General features: G+C 36.9%; 1 protein-coding gene across 2 annotated transcripts; it reads left to right on the forward strand.

Annotated features, from left to right (window-relative positions):
* The first annotated feature begins 10,044 nt into the window (after positions 1–10,044).
* srsf3a (serine and arginine rich splicing factor 3a) lies at positions 10,045–15,951 on the forward strand. 2 transcript variants are annotated; one of them, XM_083938575.1, is made up of 7 exons: positions 10,045–10,119; positions 10,917–10,969; positions 12,064–12,268; positions 12,372–12,509; positions 15,037–15,060; positions 15,162–15,242; positions 15,358–15,951. In XM_083938575.1, the coding sequence occupies exons 2-7, from the start codon at positions 10,966–10,968 to the stop codon at positions 15,383–15,385; spliced, it is 480 nt and encodes a 159-aa protein (XP_083794701.1). In that variant the 5' UTR covers positions 10,045–10,119; positions 10,917–10,965; the 3' UTR covers positions 15,386–15,951. The 2 variants fall into 2 exon arrangements, with proteins under 2 accessions (XP_083794701.1, XP_083794702.1); XM_083938576.1 differs by lacking the exons at positions 10,045–10,119; positions 10,917–10,969; positions 12,064–12,268; positions 12,372–12,509 and adding an exon at positions 13,267–13,727 and having other exon boundaries at positions 15,358–15,384.
* The last annotated feature ends 17 nt before the right edge of the window (positions 15,952–15,968 follow it).

The following is a 15,968-nucleotide window of genomic DNA, read 5'->3' on the forward strand; positions in this document are numbered from 1 at the left end:
CATTTATTATTATTATTATTAATTTTTTTTTTCTATTTAGGTTCATATCAATTAGAAGTTATCCGTCTCTTACACATCTGGTGATCACCCACAGGTTTTCTTAGACTCTTGATCTGGTGCCCTCTTTGTCAAAAGTTGTTACTACATCAATTTAAGAGGCAGAAATGTGGTAAAGTGATAAATAGACACAGCTCTATGTATTATGATATCAATACTGTATTATGATTTTAACATCATGACCACATCGCAATTGTGCCAAATGGTAGATGTGACTTCATCGGTTTTATAATATACCACCAATGAATTAAACGTGATATGTTAAGTGATAGCCGAAAGGTGAGGTTTCATATTCAAACTGGCACGTTAGGACACGTTAAACTCTCCTTGTTCCTCGCTGATGCCGAACTACCTGCGGTAACAATAGTGGTGGCCACTAGGCTATCTTCTGGTGGCATTGATTGGCGCACCCATAATCTAAGCTAGCTTTTTTTTTTTAAATGCTAAATAAGCCTATTGCAGCCCATGCCATCATGGTTTTGTATATCAGACGCATATTGTAAATTTCAAGTTTAATACACAATTTTGATTTAGACATAACGTTAACTAAGGTTGACGATCAGCTCAGCTATTGCGTTATGATGAGCTAACAATAACAAACGCTAGCTAGCACTTATCTGATTAAACTGAAACATTTTGTAAAGATGTACCTAATTTTATAAGTTGATCACATGAAAAAATAAAAGGCCTGATAGTCTAGTCTAATTAGTTTTCCATTGTTCTGGTGTTAGAGTAGCCTGCAAGTAAAAAAAAAAGTGCCATAGTGTTAAATGATTAGGTAGAGTAATAAGCCGGTCCCAGGTGTTATGTGGAGTTATTTATTTATTTATTTAAAGCTAATGGACATACTATCTTTATTGCATCATATTTTATGAGCTTTGGTTTTGCAAGTCAAATCTTTATCTGCAAAGAAAATAATGCAGATATTTTTGCAGTAACGCAAACAATACGTTCCCCTGAAATATAGTGTAAATGTATGTAAAAGCCCAGAATGTCAGAACCGTAACTTCGATAAAAATCTTTCTTTCTGCCTACTATACTACAGCTCGAGGCCCATAAAACAAGTATTAAATAGAAATACACCTTAAATACAAGTAAATAAGTATTCACTGTAAGGATAGTCACTGTATTGTAATAAGGGCCACTCAATGTAATGCTAGGAAGTAACACGTTATATTTTATGAGCTCCTGTTTTGAAATAAATATTAATTGACGAAGAAAAGAGTGCAGTTAACATGGAGATACAATAAAATAAACATATCTGAAATGTAATTGACCAACCAAGTTTAGATACTTCATAGAGGTACGGCATAGAGGAAGAAGCAACCAAAATACAAAAACACGTACATCACAGGATATAAGACGAGGTAAAAACATGTGGTGTCATAACAGAAACATGTAATAAATAAATAAATGTAAAGTGATCTCAAGGATAATCTGCTGTTTTATCTGCTTTTGTGCTGAGCATTAGATGTTTAACAATGAAAAAAAATGTCATCATATTGTCTCTGATGAAGTCAGGCTTTCACTAAAGCAAGACATCTAGGGAGGTGCAAGACTAGCTGAATTTCCCATCAAAGTTATTAAAAAAAGTTATGGCCTGGCCTTTGTGGTTTGAGGAAACTGGTATATTATTATGTCCACATAGGATGTTTGCAGCATGTTTATGGCTGCTGTTGCTATTATTTATGTTCAGCATTAAAATGTTGAAAAAAAACAACCTGAAAACGTGGTATGGATTCTTATGAGTGTGAGTGTTTCGTCAATATTGCTTGAACTTTGGTGCTCAAAGAGGTCAAACCTTATTGCAGGTTGAATTGCGCTGTCAGAGGTGAGGACACCGTCTGACCACGCTGTGGGCAGACAAACAGGCAGCTAGGGAAGGGAACATGAGGATACGTTAATTATAAAGGTGACATAACACAAGTGTGCAAACCCACAGGGATGTTGTCAACCAGCTGAGTAATCTTCCTGAGGTATCAGTTATCGGAAGAAAGTAGTTTTCACACAATCTCGTATTAGAACCTTTTATTCACATTAAAAGAGAAAATTTTGTGAGTGGTCAGCCATCATCATGCATCGTCTACCTGAAGCTTTTGTATACATCTTTTTAAAACTCATCAGGGCTCCAGTTCAGGCAGAGATTTGTTTGTTTTCCCAAACCGTCGACTGTACTGCGGTGTCCTGCTAGCTTTGTTGGCACTTCCTCTCGCCTAGTATGCATAAGTGAAGGTCAAAAATGAACTCAGCCGACCTGAACTGAACTGAAATGCATGAATAGATTTCTATATTGACACACAGCCTGAGATGTTGTCTTCCTTCCTGAAACATCATGAACATCTTGTTTCTGTTGTGGTGAAAGCAGCCACCTGGGAGGGAACATGGAAATTAGAAGCTTAAAGGTTAAATCAACAGTTTACAGCTTTTAACATAAATATAATAAACCCATTTACTATATCGGCGTATTACTCATGTTCTGAGCTGTAGAGCTTCTCGCTGCTCTGAGTAAGCGCTCACACTAAAATGTTGTACATGTTTTGTTGACATAAACCAATAAACAGTAGAAATAGAACAATTAACTGTGTATAATTGGCACACACACATTTACTTCATATCGTATGAAGTACTAAAATCTGACATGCAGTTGTAAGAATACATCTGTGTGAATGAGTGTCTTGGTGTAACCAGAAGCACGCGGGTGAGTTCATTCAGGGATACAGGCTGCACAGTCATCAGGAAGTGAAACAGAACAGAATGTGCTGTACTAATCTGATTGAAAAACACTGCCCTGAGTGGAGGCTTGAAAAAAATAGATGTTTCATTTAGACAGCTAAAAGGAGAATCATATGGCAGCGGGGGGATATGTAAAGAAAACATTTGGTGATATAAAAGATTAGTGGTGAGAATAAGGTTAGAGAAGCAGCCGCTCTCACACAACACTGTGACCAAAATAAAGCTGGGCAACATAATGCTCTTTGTTTGTGTTCTAGGCATCCGTGTTACTTACATGGGAGTAATCTCATGAGTGATCCCTTTTATCCCTGAACTTTTGCCCCTTTCAGCTGCCAAGGACCCTAAATAAATGATTCCTAGTTGATGAAGACAAACACAATTACAGTATTACAGTACAAAAACAGTTACTTACCGGATTTTTTGTTTTGAATTCTTTTCTTTTTTTCATTTCCACTTAAACCCTCAATTTATTTAATGTATTCTTGACAAGATGTGGTGCTCATTTTATTTCTGATAATCAGTTATGGTGCATTTACTAAACACATAAAGTTGTTAGTGGTGGAACATGTAGCTATGAGTTAAAGTTGCAACAAAACAGTGTCAGAATCAGAAATACTTTAATGATCCTAGCTATACAAACAACATATTTAACAACAACAATATTATACGGATAACATATTTGTAAAAACAGATATAATAAGTAAAACAATTCATTATGCAAACAGAAAGGTCCCAGTCAATGTGAGAGTGTTATTAAACTATTGGGTTTTATTTTATTGACGTGACTCGTTGAGGCGGAGCTATACCTTAATCTTTTAAATATATACTGTTTTGTAGTTAATCTATAATAATGCATTGGACTCTTAATCTAACCCTTGGTGTGTGTTACTGTTCTACATTATAGAATCTGTATAATTGTAAATATAATGCAATACAGTTAAACAGAAACACCAAAGACATGCTCCCCAATCATAAAGTTGAATCAACAGCTTTTCAAACAGTGTCAACAAAGTTTAAACATTATATTGACGGATTGTGTTATTGGGCCGCATTAGTTTTAGCTAGGTGCACCTAATAACCTACCAACTGACTGTGTGTGCTCATGTTTAGCCCATACAAACCATAAAGCATGACATGTTTCCTTATTTAGTGTCATAACAATGCCTTCCGCATTTTGTCACCTTCATTCGACGTATAAATACAGTTTGTGGGAAATGGGAGGGTAAACACTTTAACATTTCTAACATAATAGATTAATGAGGTAAGAAACAAAAGAAAGAAATATTTGAAGGAAGAAATTAGATTTTGAGGTTATTTTTTTTTTTTTTTTTTACTCATGCAACAGTTGGGTTTGTAAGACCCCAAACATTGAGGAAGTAAAGCCGGTGTTACCAAAACACAAGGTCTAAACCTGAAACTACAAATCTTTCGGTCATGATGAAGCCTTTTCAGTTAACCTACGCTAATGTGTGTTATTATGCTTCATTAAATTATCTGGCATCAGTCACAGAAAGTATAGCCTAAAGAGCAAAAACAGTGTAACTTGTCATGCCAGACCATTATTAATCAAAGCTTGCGACAAACATGAGCAATTGATTGATAGCTCATTTGACAGGTCACAATGGCAGTTAGAGTATCCAAACATATTAGAGTATTACATGATTATGTAATTTAATATAAAAAGGATATTTGATATGTTGGGTTTATAAAAGAGGATCCTTCAAAACAAAGTCAACCGTAGCATTCAAAGGTGCTTGATTAGAGGATATATTCAGGGCTTGCGCGTTAACATAATGCAGGATTCACTATCAACTACAACTGTGTGCAGATTTCCTCTTGGAATAAAGAAAGAATAGAAAAGCATTTTCCCTCATTTCGTGTTTTATTTTGTAGTATGTATGAAGAGTGAGAGGTCCAGGGTCAGAGATGTACAGAGACTTCGCACCACTTCCGCTACTTCTTGAGTGTGTCTATGCGGGGAAGTGCATACAGTATCTACGCAACCACCCAACGTGAACCCTTACAAGGGGTCGTTTGTGGTGTTTTCTCCTGTTGAGCAATAACTGGCCCGCTCTGCTGATTTATTTATGTTGCCTGCACAGTGAGCACTAAATGTCAGACAGTTAACTGCAATAAAGTAATAAACGATGTACTGTCTGCTGCTGTACTAACGATGATACATTTGATGTATGACATAAATATGGCAGGGGTTTTTCTCAGGCACACTATAAAGGCCAATACACAGTAATAGTGACTGGATGTTTTCAGTCAAATTTCGACTGCTTTAAAATAAGTAATTCTCTTATTGCTCTTATCAATGGTGGAAGAAGAACTAAGATATTTTAAGTACCAATACAAAAATGTAGAAATGACTCCATCACAAGTAATAGTCGAAAGTTTAAAATGTAAAAGTAAATATGTATTAAAAGCTAAATATACTTAGAGTATTATAAATAAATATTAAATAATTGCACCTCCTCCTTGAAATCAACAGGACGCTCAGAGAGGTGGGTGGCCATTTTCATGTGTACTGTTGCCATGGCAAAGTCCCTTCCACTCTCATTCTGTTATTTCTTTGGCCCCCTCACAAAGGATCACTACATCTGAGGGGGTTATGAGATGATTAGTGTTATAGGAAAGAAGAAAAAACACCGCTTTGCTACATCATTTTGAATTCTATAAATTTAGCTTTTCTGGGAAATGTTGGAGAGTTGTACCTCTTTGGGCCTAAAAATGTTAATTCAATGAAACAATGTGAGACGTTATATGAAGAATCTCATGCATCACATCTGAAACATAACAAGGGGACCCCAATTAGACCCTTACAAGGGGTTGCAACCAAAATGATTAAAGATAGAAGATGAAACACTGGTTTAATTGTTAACAATTAAACCAGTGTTTCATCTTCTATGTTATTTTGTATGAATTAATGGTTTGTAAACGTTTAAGCAGCAAATACATTTTTCAAATAAAATATAGTGGAATATTAAAATATTTCATGGAGTAGAAATATCAGGTATCATAAAATAAGACAATCTTCATCCCTGAAGAACAGCAGAAATGAGTCTGGACTGAGAAAATAGTCAAAGGTGGAGGATGGCGCAAGTAACCTACATCTATAACATATTGTAATTTTGTCTACTTGCACCAATGTAACGCGTGTTTTACTGTGACACTTTGATATAGAGTGCTAGCTTTTATTTCAGCTTCTATCCCAAAATGTATTTTGCTCTGACTGATTGTTAATCATTTATGGCTTGTATTGTACGTTGTATTTTACTGGCATCTTGTTTTGTGATTTATGTGACGTAGCTGTAACATGCTATGGTTTCACAGGTTTAATTAAGTACTCCATCCATCCATATGAATCCTAAATCTTGTTATGGTGATGGTTCACAGGATGAAATTCTACAGCCCACGTTCGAGTAGACAAACTACAAGAGCTTTGTCTACAGTATAGATTCTCTATATGTGTGTTATAATTTCACCCATTATTGTTTAGTGGGTTGTTGATTCACTATTTCTGCACAAATATGGAATTATTTCTAACATAAATGCTGGGTATAATTGAAAAATATTCTGGAGTTGTTCCAGATTCAGGAGGTGATGTTTTGCACCTTGTGAAGAATAAACTAAAGAAATGCCACTTGTGTGAGTTAATGTTTCACAGGTTAATTCGTTAAAATTGTATGTTTTAGGCATTATACTGTATTCAGTGTAATTGTGTGTCCACTCTGATACAGTAGATGGCAGTAGATGCATTTAACTTTGGTTCATGAGACGCCAATGATCATAATAGAGAAATGTTCTCTCCTGTTCAAGGCAAGATTATTCACAATTAAAATAACGGTCACTTGCTGAATTTCCTGCCGATTGTCTGGCAGTTTGATGTGTTGCAAATGGCAGATCTGTATTTTTGACAAATTAATCTTGGTTAAAGTAAAAATGTGAAATTACATAGCAAATTACTTGTATCTTATAGCAGCAGAAATATTGCTATAATATCTAAGATGATCTTACCATACGTAATGTGTTTCCAAGCATATTTTTTCTTACTGCATTGAAAAATAGCTTCCATTATATAATTTTGGAACATTAAAGTTAAAGATTGGGTAAATTTCTGTCAGGCTTCACATTTGTTCTTTATCGATTACATTTTTTGTGAAATATTCATATTTTTCCCACTTACATTTTAACTCACAGTATTTACAAAAACTATGCATACAGTGTATCAGCAGGGCTGTGCAGAGTTGCATTTTGACAGTTATACATTCTTACATTTTTGTGCAACTAAAAACAAAAGCACCAGGGAAATAACTTATTGCTGCAGAATTATACTAGTGAGATGACAAATTAGCCCTTACCTCATATAAAAAGACAAATGCTCCTTATGTCACACAGGCACATGCTCCTAGGAGCCTGGATACAAAAGAAAACAACAATTGTAGAGTGTGAAGTGTTGCTTCACGGTGTTGCCTGAACTTATGAAGGGTGCCTTGTGCATCAACGCTGAGGACTTTGACAAAAAGGCTGAAAAAGGGATGAGACCAGGCTGATTGGACACATCTTTTAAAACTATGTTTGGAAAACTATGGTTGGAATCATCAGGCCTCCATTGTTTTTCAAGGTAACCAGGTGGTGGCTATCATAATATTATACTAGTACAGCTCCACAACCCAAAAAGTTACAGCATAAATCACATGAAATCTCCTCCATAACTTGCCATACAAACCAGAGAGTTCTCGGTCAGCAAAGGGAGTTTGCAGGCAGCTGTGGTCCAACAAGCACCAGCGGGATTCTCAAATGAAGTTCATGGATGCAATGTCAAGACTCCATAGCTGGCACTACGAATGACATGTCCACAGCTAATAAAAATCCTGTCATCTTGCGCTCTGGTGATGACTGTGTTTCCTTGAGAAATGTTGCAGCAGGACAGTGCGATGATGGGAAACAATCTGGAAGTGGACCACGCTTGGGTGGCTTTTCTATCCACCTGGAATTTAAAAAAGAGATGAGCCATTTGATTGTGTAAGCTTTCTCTCTTAATAGCATTGTGCAGTTAAACACCAGCTCATACCAGAGGCCCTGAAGGAATGAAGAAGAGCTCCAGATGGTCCTGGCTGAAGCAGTATGTGCACACAGCAGCTCTGGTATAATCAGGGTCAATGTGTCAATTAATGTTGATGTAAAACCTAATAACATTCAGACTCCTTTGAATCATTAAAAAATGTCAAAACGTAAAAACTTAGAGTATAAAAAAATGTTAAAGTGACTATAAGTGTAAGCTTTTAACATAAAACAAAAAATAGATAAAGAATTAGAAGCCTATGGAGAATCGTAGTTGTAGTAAAAAAAACTGTTCATGAAAGCACAGGATGAATTACAGTTGTGAAACAAACATAATATGACCTATGTGTATTTTTAGGTGACAGTGATACAGAAAAATAACACTATGAGGAAACATTTGATACTGTAATGAGAAAGCCTTAACTGAAAAGCTTTAGAGGGGAGCTCAGTTATATTGAGTTCTGAAAACATGCAGTTTAAAAAGTATTTCACAGTCAAATTGGATCACCTGCGGAGAGCCTACAATCGAAAATTGTGTCATGAGCCATGAATTTAAATGCTGTTAATGTTTAATGTGTTATAGGAAGGGACAGGGGAGTTCAACCAACCAGAATGGGAGTTAAGTTTTCTTTTGCAGTCCCTGTTCTCAGATTTTTGTGTTTTAATTCTTTTAACAGGGACTTCACAATCTTCTCGTTCCTTTCTTTCTCGATCTTTGGCATTTCTCGAGTCCTGTAGCAATTCCTCCATCCTCTCCTGAGCCTCAAGTAACTTGCTTTTTACTTTAACTGGGTCAAGGGCATACTGGTGATTCTGAAAAATACCAAATTCATCAGAACTTAAAATGATTCTCCTCATTTTATAAATGTCACTGTAATAAAACCCAGCATCCTGTTTCACTTACTGAGGTTAACTTGTGAATGTCCTCTGATTGCTCAACTTTAACATCGGGACATTCTGCTGCATGTTTTTGTCCGCTCCTGCTTGACCTGGGTGTCCTGGGCACCTGGAGATAAAGTGTAAAACAATTTCAGTAAATATGTGCAGTTTTTAATAGTGAATTGTTAGGTTTATGGGGTACACGTGTTAGTGTGGGATTAAGATAATAGGAAATTGTGTCATTATTTAAGTAGAAACAATTTGTTAATGACATTTACTTTGAAAAGACGGCCAGGAATAGATGGGATCGCTCCTTCCCTTAAACGGGTTGTCTGTCCAGTCTTGTCGAAGTCTTCTGGCTTGAAAAGACGACTGCAGATAACTGTGTAGTCATTTGGTTCAAAGTCCTTTCTCCTCAATGATACTTTCCACGCCTGTCTTTTAACCTTATCTTTTGGGAACCTACACACAAAGCAAGTCCATCTGAAAAACATGTTGGCATGTTTATGTAGCTTCCCCCAATTTTATTTTTTCTTCATATTAATTTATAATATACGTAAAGTCCTTAAACTATTTAAATGGAAGAGAGGGACAAAATTTGTATGATATTCTAAAACTCTTCCCCACTGCTTCAAATAATTGAAATTAAACTGTATTTCACCTTGTATGTAAAAAGTATTTATTTTATGTTCTTCTCCTTTCTCTTGATATTGTAATTCTGTTCAGAATTTAATACTATAAGCACGTCCTTTGTAATCGATTCGTAATCCTGTATAACAAATCATCTATCTTTGAATACAATGCTGTTGTATTTATGCAGTGCATGAAGAGAAATGTTGCCATATCAATAAAGTTTTAAAAACGTTTATGTAGCTTTAATTCAGGCATATACAATAGGTTACTTTCTGTTGCGTTAGCGGCATTAAACTGGTAAATAAACATATAGATAATTTAGGACTGACGTTACTAACCCACAACACATTATGTTCAAATTAAGCAACATGATTATTAAATCTATTTTTCTGCATCTACTGGTTCTTAACTTCATATTAGGACAAACTTGACACATTCGTGACAGTGACATTAGTGTAAAATAACTCCTCACTTGTGAAATGTTATTCTCTGCTGCTTGGTTTTGGCATTTCTCTCGTTTGAACATCAAACAGCGGCACAGAAGTCTGGCATGTTGAACTCCTCTTTCTATACCGGCCCCGGCTCAATATGGCGGCGACGGTGACGCGCCGCGCCGCGCGCTCCCACACCGGATGCAGCGTCTACGTGTATATCTCCCCCAAGAATCTCAGTTCACGTTAATGTTGGCAGCGAATCGGACGGCGTGTTGTCTGCTGCTAACATCTTTGTCGAGCTACAGATACAAAAAAGGTAAAGTAATTTGTCTTCAATTTATTGAGCCTTTTGGCGCCTTCCACTGCTTTGTATCACATAACGTATGTTACTATGCTTTAGTTATAATTATTTTCAACCGTTTTACGCTCATGCTACATGAGCTAGCTGATGCTACTGCAAAGCTAACAGAGCTAACGTTAGCGTTCATCTTTGCATGGCTGCCGCTTCAGGGGATAGGAATTTGCACAACATTCATATTTGGTACGTGAATTCGACGCGAAAATTTCCTGTTTGTTTGGGGATTATGTAAATCAGGCAAATCTAAACGTTTTTAAGATGTAACCAGGCATGTGAAACGTGGCTGATACCCGGGTCGTTTTGTTCGATGTTTCGCACGAGCTAACAAATACTGTTGGCTGCTAGCTAGCTAGCCATAGCTTGGTCATGTGAAGTCACATTTTAGCATTCAGCCAGAATCGTTTTTATTGCTTTTATACTTGGTCAAATGAAACTGCGCATTGCTTCTTCACTTTCACATATACCAATAAATTAAATAAGATGGAGACAACAATCAGGTTGTCCCTGCGGTGCTGTAGGCAGGGCAAGTCCTTTTGTGCGCGCGCGTGTGTATGCGGGGGGGAGGGGGGGCAATAATGGAGTCCAGTTCATTGTGGTTATCAGTTAGCCAGCTCTAGTAATCACTTAGAGAGAAATCAATGAGCGATGTATAGATAACAGTAAAAGACTGATAACAGGATTAATTTCTTAACATTGCTGACGATTTACACAAGGGTCCAGTGTTTGTCTTTAACAATGTCTGTCTTTCTTTTCAGGCGCAGCTGATTGTAGGACTCTAACAAGAAGATATCAAAATCCGGTGAAATGAGTATGTTGTGATGAATTGTTACGTCACTTATGTTTCTGATGTTAACCCCTTTGCTCAAACGCGACAGGAAATTTAGTTGAGGTGATTAAGCTACCAAGCTTGTGACACACCCAGTTTCATTGTCAGCTTAGTTAATAGATGACTAGCTGAAGTCACACTCATTAATTTTATGACATTTACTGTGTGAAATAAGACACTGACTCAAACCCAATACCCAAGCCCTACTGTAACATAATTACTGTAGATAATGCAGATATTTACCCACTTGAATTTACACAAGTAAAGAATTGCAGAAAGACGTCATATCCACTATGAAATGTCAGTTATCTACACAAATTATGTTAGAAATAGTCTCCTGCGAGTGTTCATGAGAGTTTAACAATGATTCTCCTGCGAGTGTTCATGAGAGTTTAACAATGACTAACACTTTGTTTTTGCCTTCAGTCTGTTAAATTACTTAGCAGTTTGCATTTCTGGGAAGCAGTGTCTGTGTTAGGGTTGTCACAATACAAGAATTTTAAACTTCTATAAAATAAAGATACTCAATACCTGGCAAAAAGGACAAATTTCAAGAAAATGTCACCAAACAAATACCAAAAGAGTTGATTTTCTTCCCTAATGTTTCATTTGTGCCACCTTGGGGTACAAATCTGACTGTAGATTTGCTCTGGCTTTCTTTTTATAGTTTTGTCACTTTCAATACAGTAGAACATGGATCCTTTTGAAACCTGGTATTGAAAGTTATCAGTACTTACTCTTAGCTTGTATTTGTGAGTATTATGTTTGAATATTTGAAGGTTTAAACATGCTAACTATAGCTGATTTGGGGGGGATTATCACCATGATCTTAAACACTGAAACTTGTCAGATGGACTTTCCCCAGTGCATTATTTTCTCAGTGATTATTTTTGACGGCATCACTACTCTCCTCTGTCTTTGCAGAGTACTAGTAGCTCATTATATAATAGTATAACAATATAGTCTCCCATATTCTAAGTATGGGGGCACAAATTAATCGTCATTATTTCTGTCACAGAGCGTTATTGTGATATTGACATATAGTTCATCATATCCCTCTGTTTTCTGTTTTTCAGGTCAAAGTGACCAATTTCCCCTTGACTGCAAGGTTTATGTTGGGAATCTAGGAAACAATGGAAACAAAACGGAGCTGGAAAGTGCATTTGGGTACTATGGTCCTTTACGAAGTGTTTGGGTTGCCAGGAACCCCCCAGGCTTTGCTTTTGTAGAGTTTGAAGACCCCAGAGATGCATCCGATGCTGTGAAAGAACTGGATGGACGGTAACTCCTTTAAAGTGTTTTTAGATGTTTTTGCAGTGTAATTAAAAATGATAATTTTCACTTCATTTGCATTCATCGCATCTATCTGTTAACTTTTGTATAGGCAAATGTGTGGCTGTCGAGTGCGTGTTGAGTTATCCAATGGGGAAAAGCGCTCAAGGAGCCGTGGCCATCCTCCGTCCTGGGGGGGTAGACGCCCTCGTGATGATTTCAGGCGACGTAGTCCTCCAGTGAGGCGCAGGTGTGTATTTCCTACATGACAAGTACTTTTACTATTTATCAACAACCTCATTGGCAGTGTTTGTTGTTTTGTTTCTTTTTAAGCACAAATGGCAGAGCATATTTACATTCCCCACATACTTTAAGCACTATTCTTAAAATTAAAATATTATTAAAAATTTCACCTCCCACACTGACAAATAATCTTATATTTAGATCTCATACCATTAAAGTTTAGTCAACCTTAAAGCTAAACCAAGTAGGAGATGTTCTGATTATTCATCGCTATGGCCTAAATTTAATTATTTTTCGTGTTAAGTCATGTTGCTAAAATATTATCAGCAATCAATAGATCATTTGTAGATCTGTGTCAGGATTTGACATAGTGAAGCCACTCCTTTTTAATGTTTTAAAAATCCAAATCTACATTGACCAAATTATTTCTTTGTCTCAATAGTATTCATTTATTTTATTTTTTATCTTTACCAGTTTTGCTAAAGATAGCTGTCCAGTCCAAATGTAGCCTATTCCATTACTAGACTATAAATTAACTCTGACGATAAGTTTGTTTAAAACATTTTAAAAAAAACACAACACCAGAGTGATATTGCTTTACGGGAACATCTTTAGAGGGACACTTTGCACTTCACCCATCAAACATTTTTAAAGGTACTTTCTGCAGGTGTCAATTTTGTTTTCTTTCTAAGTTCAGTTGCCATCTATTAATAAAACTGAACCCCGTTGCAGAGTCACCACCACGCTTCTCACCATCTGAGTCAGTCAACTAGTCTTCTTTCAGCATCATGTGACTGCTGACCAGGGAGCCCCAATCAGCTTGGCTGGTGTTGTCACATGACCAAGGCGCACCGCCAGTCGTCAGGTTCCACCAACCTTTTGGTTCCTGAGTATGCAGTTCGCAGCATCCTCCTCTTCTTCCTCCAACCTTAACCCAGTCAACAGCAGCCCACTTCACATTATCAACCAATCGGCGTCTTTACACTCAATATTCTCCACACAACTACTGTATCAACGGGAACAGCCCATGGCTTACATCCCTTCCCATCCTTCCCCCCTCAAAAAGGCAGGGAAAATCTACAACTACCCCTTCCAACCAGCCACCAAGCAACTTCATATCTCCAACATTTGCATCATGTGGCAAATCCGCTCTGCAATTCGACTTCCCTCACCATCAGTCTGGCTTCCTTGCGTCATTTCTATCTTGTCCAAATCCCCCAAAATAGTAAGTTGCTTTTATCCTGCTCTTTGTAGTTTTTATGCTATTTCTATCTTTCAAAGGTGCTTGAAAGTTTTCCCTCAATGTAATTTAGAGCGAATTCAGTGCAGAGCTGCAAAAATCTACAGATCAAAAGTTGTGGTCAAGGAACTTTGCCATCATTCTTCAGTTTTTATTTGCAAAAGTGAACTACATTTATCGGATGTTCACCGTGAAATTGGGCTACTGAGTGCATTTTCATTGCTCGACATTAAGCCATCTTGAGAGATATCCATTGGGAAAGATTTTTGTAGTTACAATGATATCTGCCGTTTCCCTGAAAATAGTTATGCCGTATAGTTAAAAATAACATTTAAATGTGTTGAGGCCATCTTTAGAGCCAACACGTGTAGGTTACATGAAGTGTTGATGCTACAGTCACAGGACCTTTAAGTGGATTACAATAGAGATGGGCACGAGTAACCTTTCCTAGATCAAGTGATTGCATGAATTACTCAAGGGGGGGGTCGACTTCTTGTGGAGGGAAATCTATTTTTAGGACATCTTCCATGTCCTGAAAGCAAGGGAGTGTCAGGCCACATTGCTCTGTTTTTACACCGAATCGGATAAATATGCACGTCATTTATAAGGGATAACGATACGATTCACAATACGTGATTCGTGTTTTGTTTTTTAACAAGAGGATACCTACACACATGCAAAATGTTCCCTCATTGCAACTAATCGAGGAATAGCTTGCTCATGCCCATCACTAGTTTATGTATCCTACATCCAGGTTTCTTTGAACTAAAAGTCAATAAGATCACATTCTTTTTCTGATTAGGTCTACAGTGTGTAAGAATTTATTTTTATCATAGACTTTGGGTTAGGCAATGTGGACATTGTGTTCTGATGCAGTGATTGGTTCGTCTCTATCGGACCAAACACTGTTAATCTGAACGCTAAGCCCACCTTGCTCTGACACAGACCTAGATTGAAATGGGTAATGTATCTCTCAAGTTGTAACTTTTTTTTGGTTGTAAGTTGCTCAGGATAGCCTTAATGTCGAGCTCTGATTTTGTTCAATATTCTATAATCTGGCTCCATGATTGGTGCTCATTGGACAAAGTTTCCTTTTAATGAGTTGATCTTGATGCAGTTCATCGGTGCAGATGATCCTACTATTGACAGAAAAGGTACTATATGTAACCACATTTCCATGTGTAATCCATGTCTCTGAGGATAAAGAATACCAAAGGTTTCATTAGTGATAAGGTTAAAGTCTTTCCTAATTATTTTTCTTTGCTTCACTTTTTTAACTTAACATACATTATAGGAGGAGGAGCCGCAGCCGCAGCAGGTAAGCTTATAATAACCTTTTTATTTAAAATATGCATTTGTCGATAAATACGGAACTAATTACTAAATTCATGTTATTTATTTTTCTGTTTGGTTCAACAGGTCTCTTTCAAGAGACAGAGGCAGACAACGGTCTCTCTCCAGAGACAAGAAGTGCCCTAGATCCATCTCACGGTCAAGGAGGCAAGTTTAAATACTATTTAGTTTTGAACTATACTACTTAATCTTATTGCTACGTATTTTTTTATTATCTGTCATTTTGCACTGCTATGTATTCACTAGTTTGTTTATTTTACAGCCGTTCCCGGTCTAACGACAGAAAATGAGGACCTCAAACGATCGTTCACCTGCAGAATCATGCTGTGTGGTTGGGGAAAATACCAATTTTTATAGTCATGGTTTTTCTTTTCTGTAGGGTTGGCCAAGTTACATATTGTGTAATAGCAGTCTGTTGAATTAACAACCGTCTTTTTCTCCTAAACCAAAATGTATCTTACCCTGCATGTTTTACAATGCAATACTGGATTTTAGATTTCCATTACTATCCTGTTTTTAAACTGTTGAATTAAAGCTCATGTGATGTTTTCATTTGTTTTTGTTTGCATTTTTTATTCTTGTTTGACTCTGAAATTACTGGCAATGGGTAAATGTGAGATGCACCACCTGTAGGAGCATACTTTAAACCAGTGCTGGAAATCAGACTTGCAACAAATGTTGTTAAATACTGGTGCTGTTATTTGCAGGCTATCCTTAAAGCCAAAAACATCTTATTTCATTGTCAATTTTTTGGGGGGGGAAGCGTTTACTCTATTCAACTTTGCTTGACTCTCTGAGCTCTGACATTTGTGCTGCAGTTAAACAGCGTGTTCAATAAATGGTTTTCTCAAGGTGACATTATCTCATTGATTT

This window comes from Echiichthys vipera, assembly GCF_963691815.1.
Source record: "Echiichthys vipera genome assembly, chromosome: X".
Lineage (NCBI taxonomy): Eukaryota > Metazoa > Chordata > Actinopteri > Perciformes > Trachinidae > Echiichthys > Echiichthys vipera.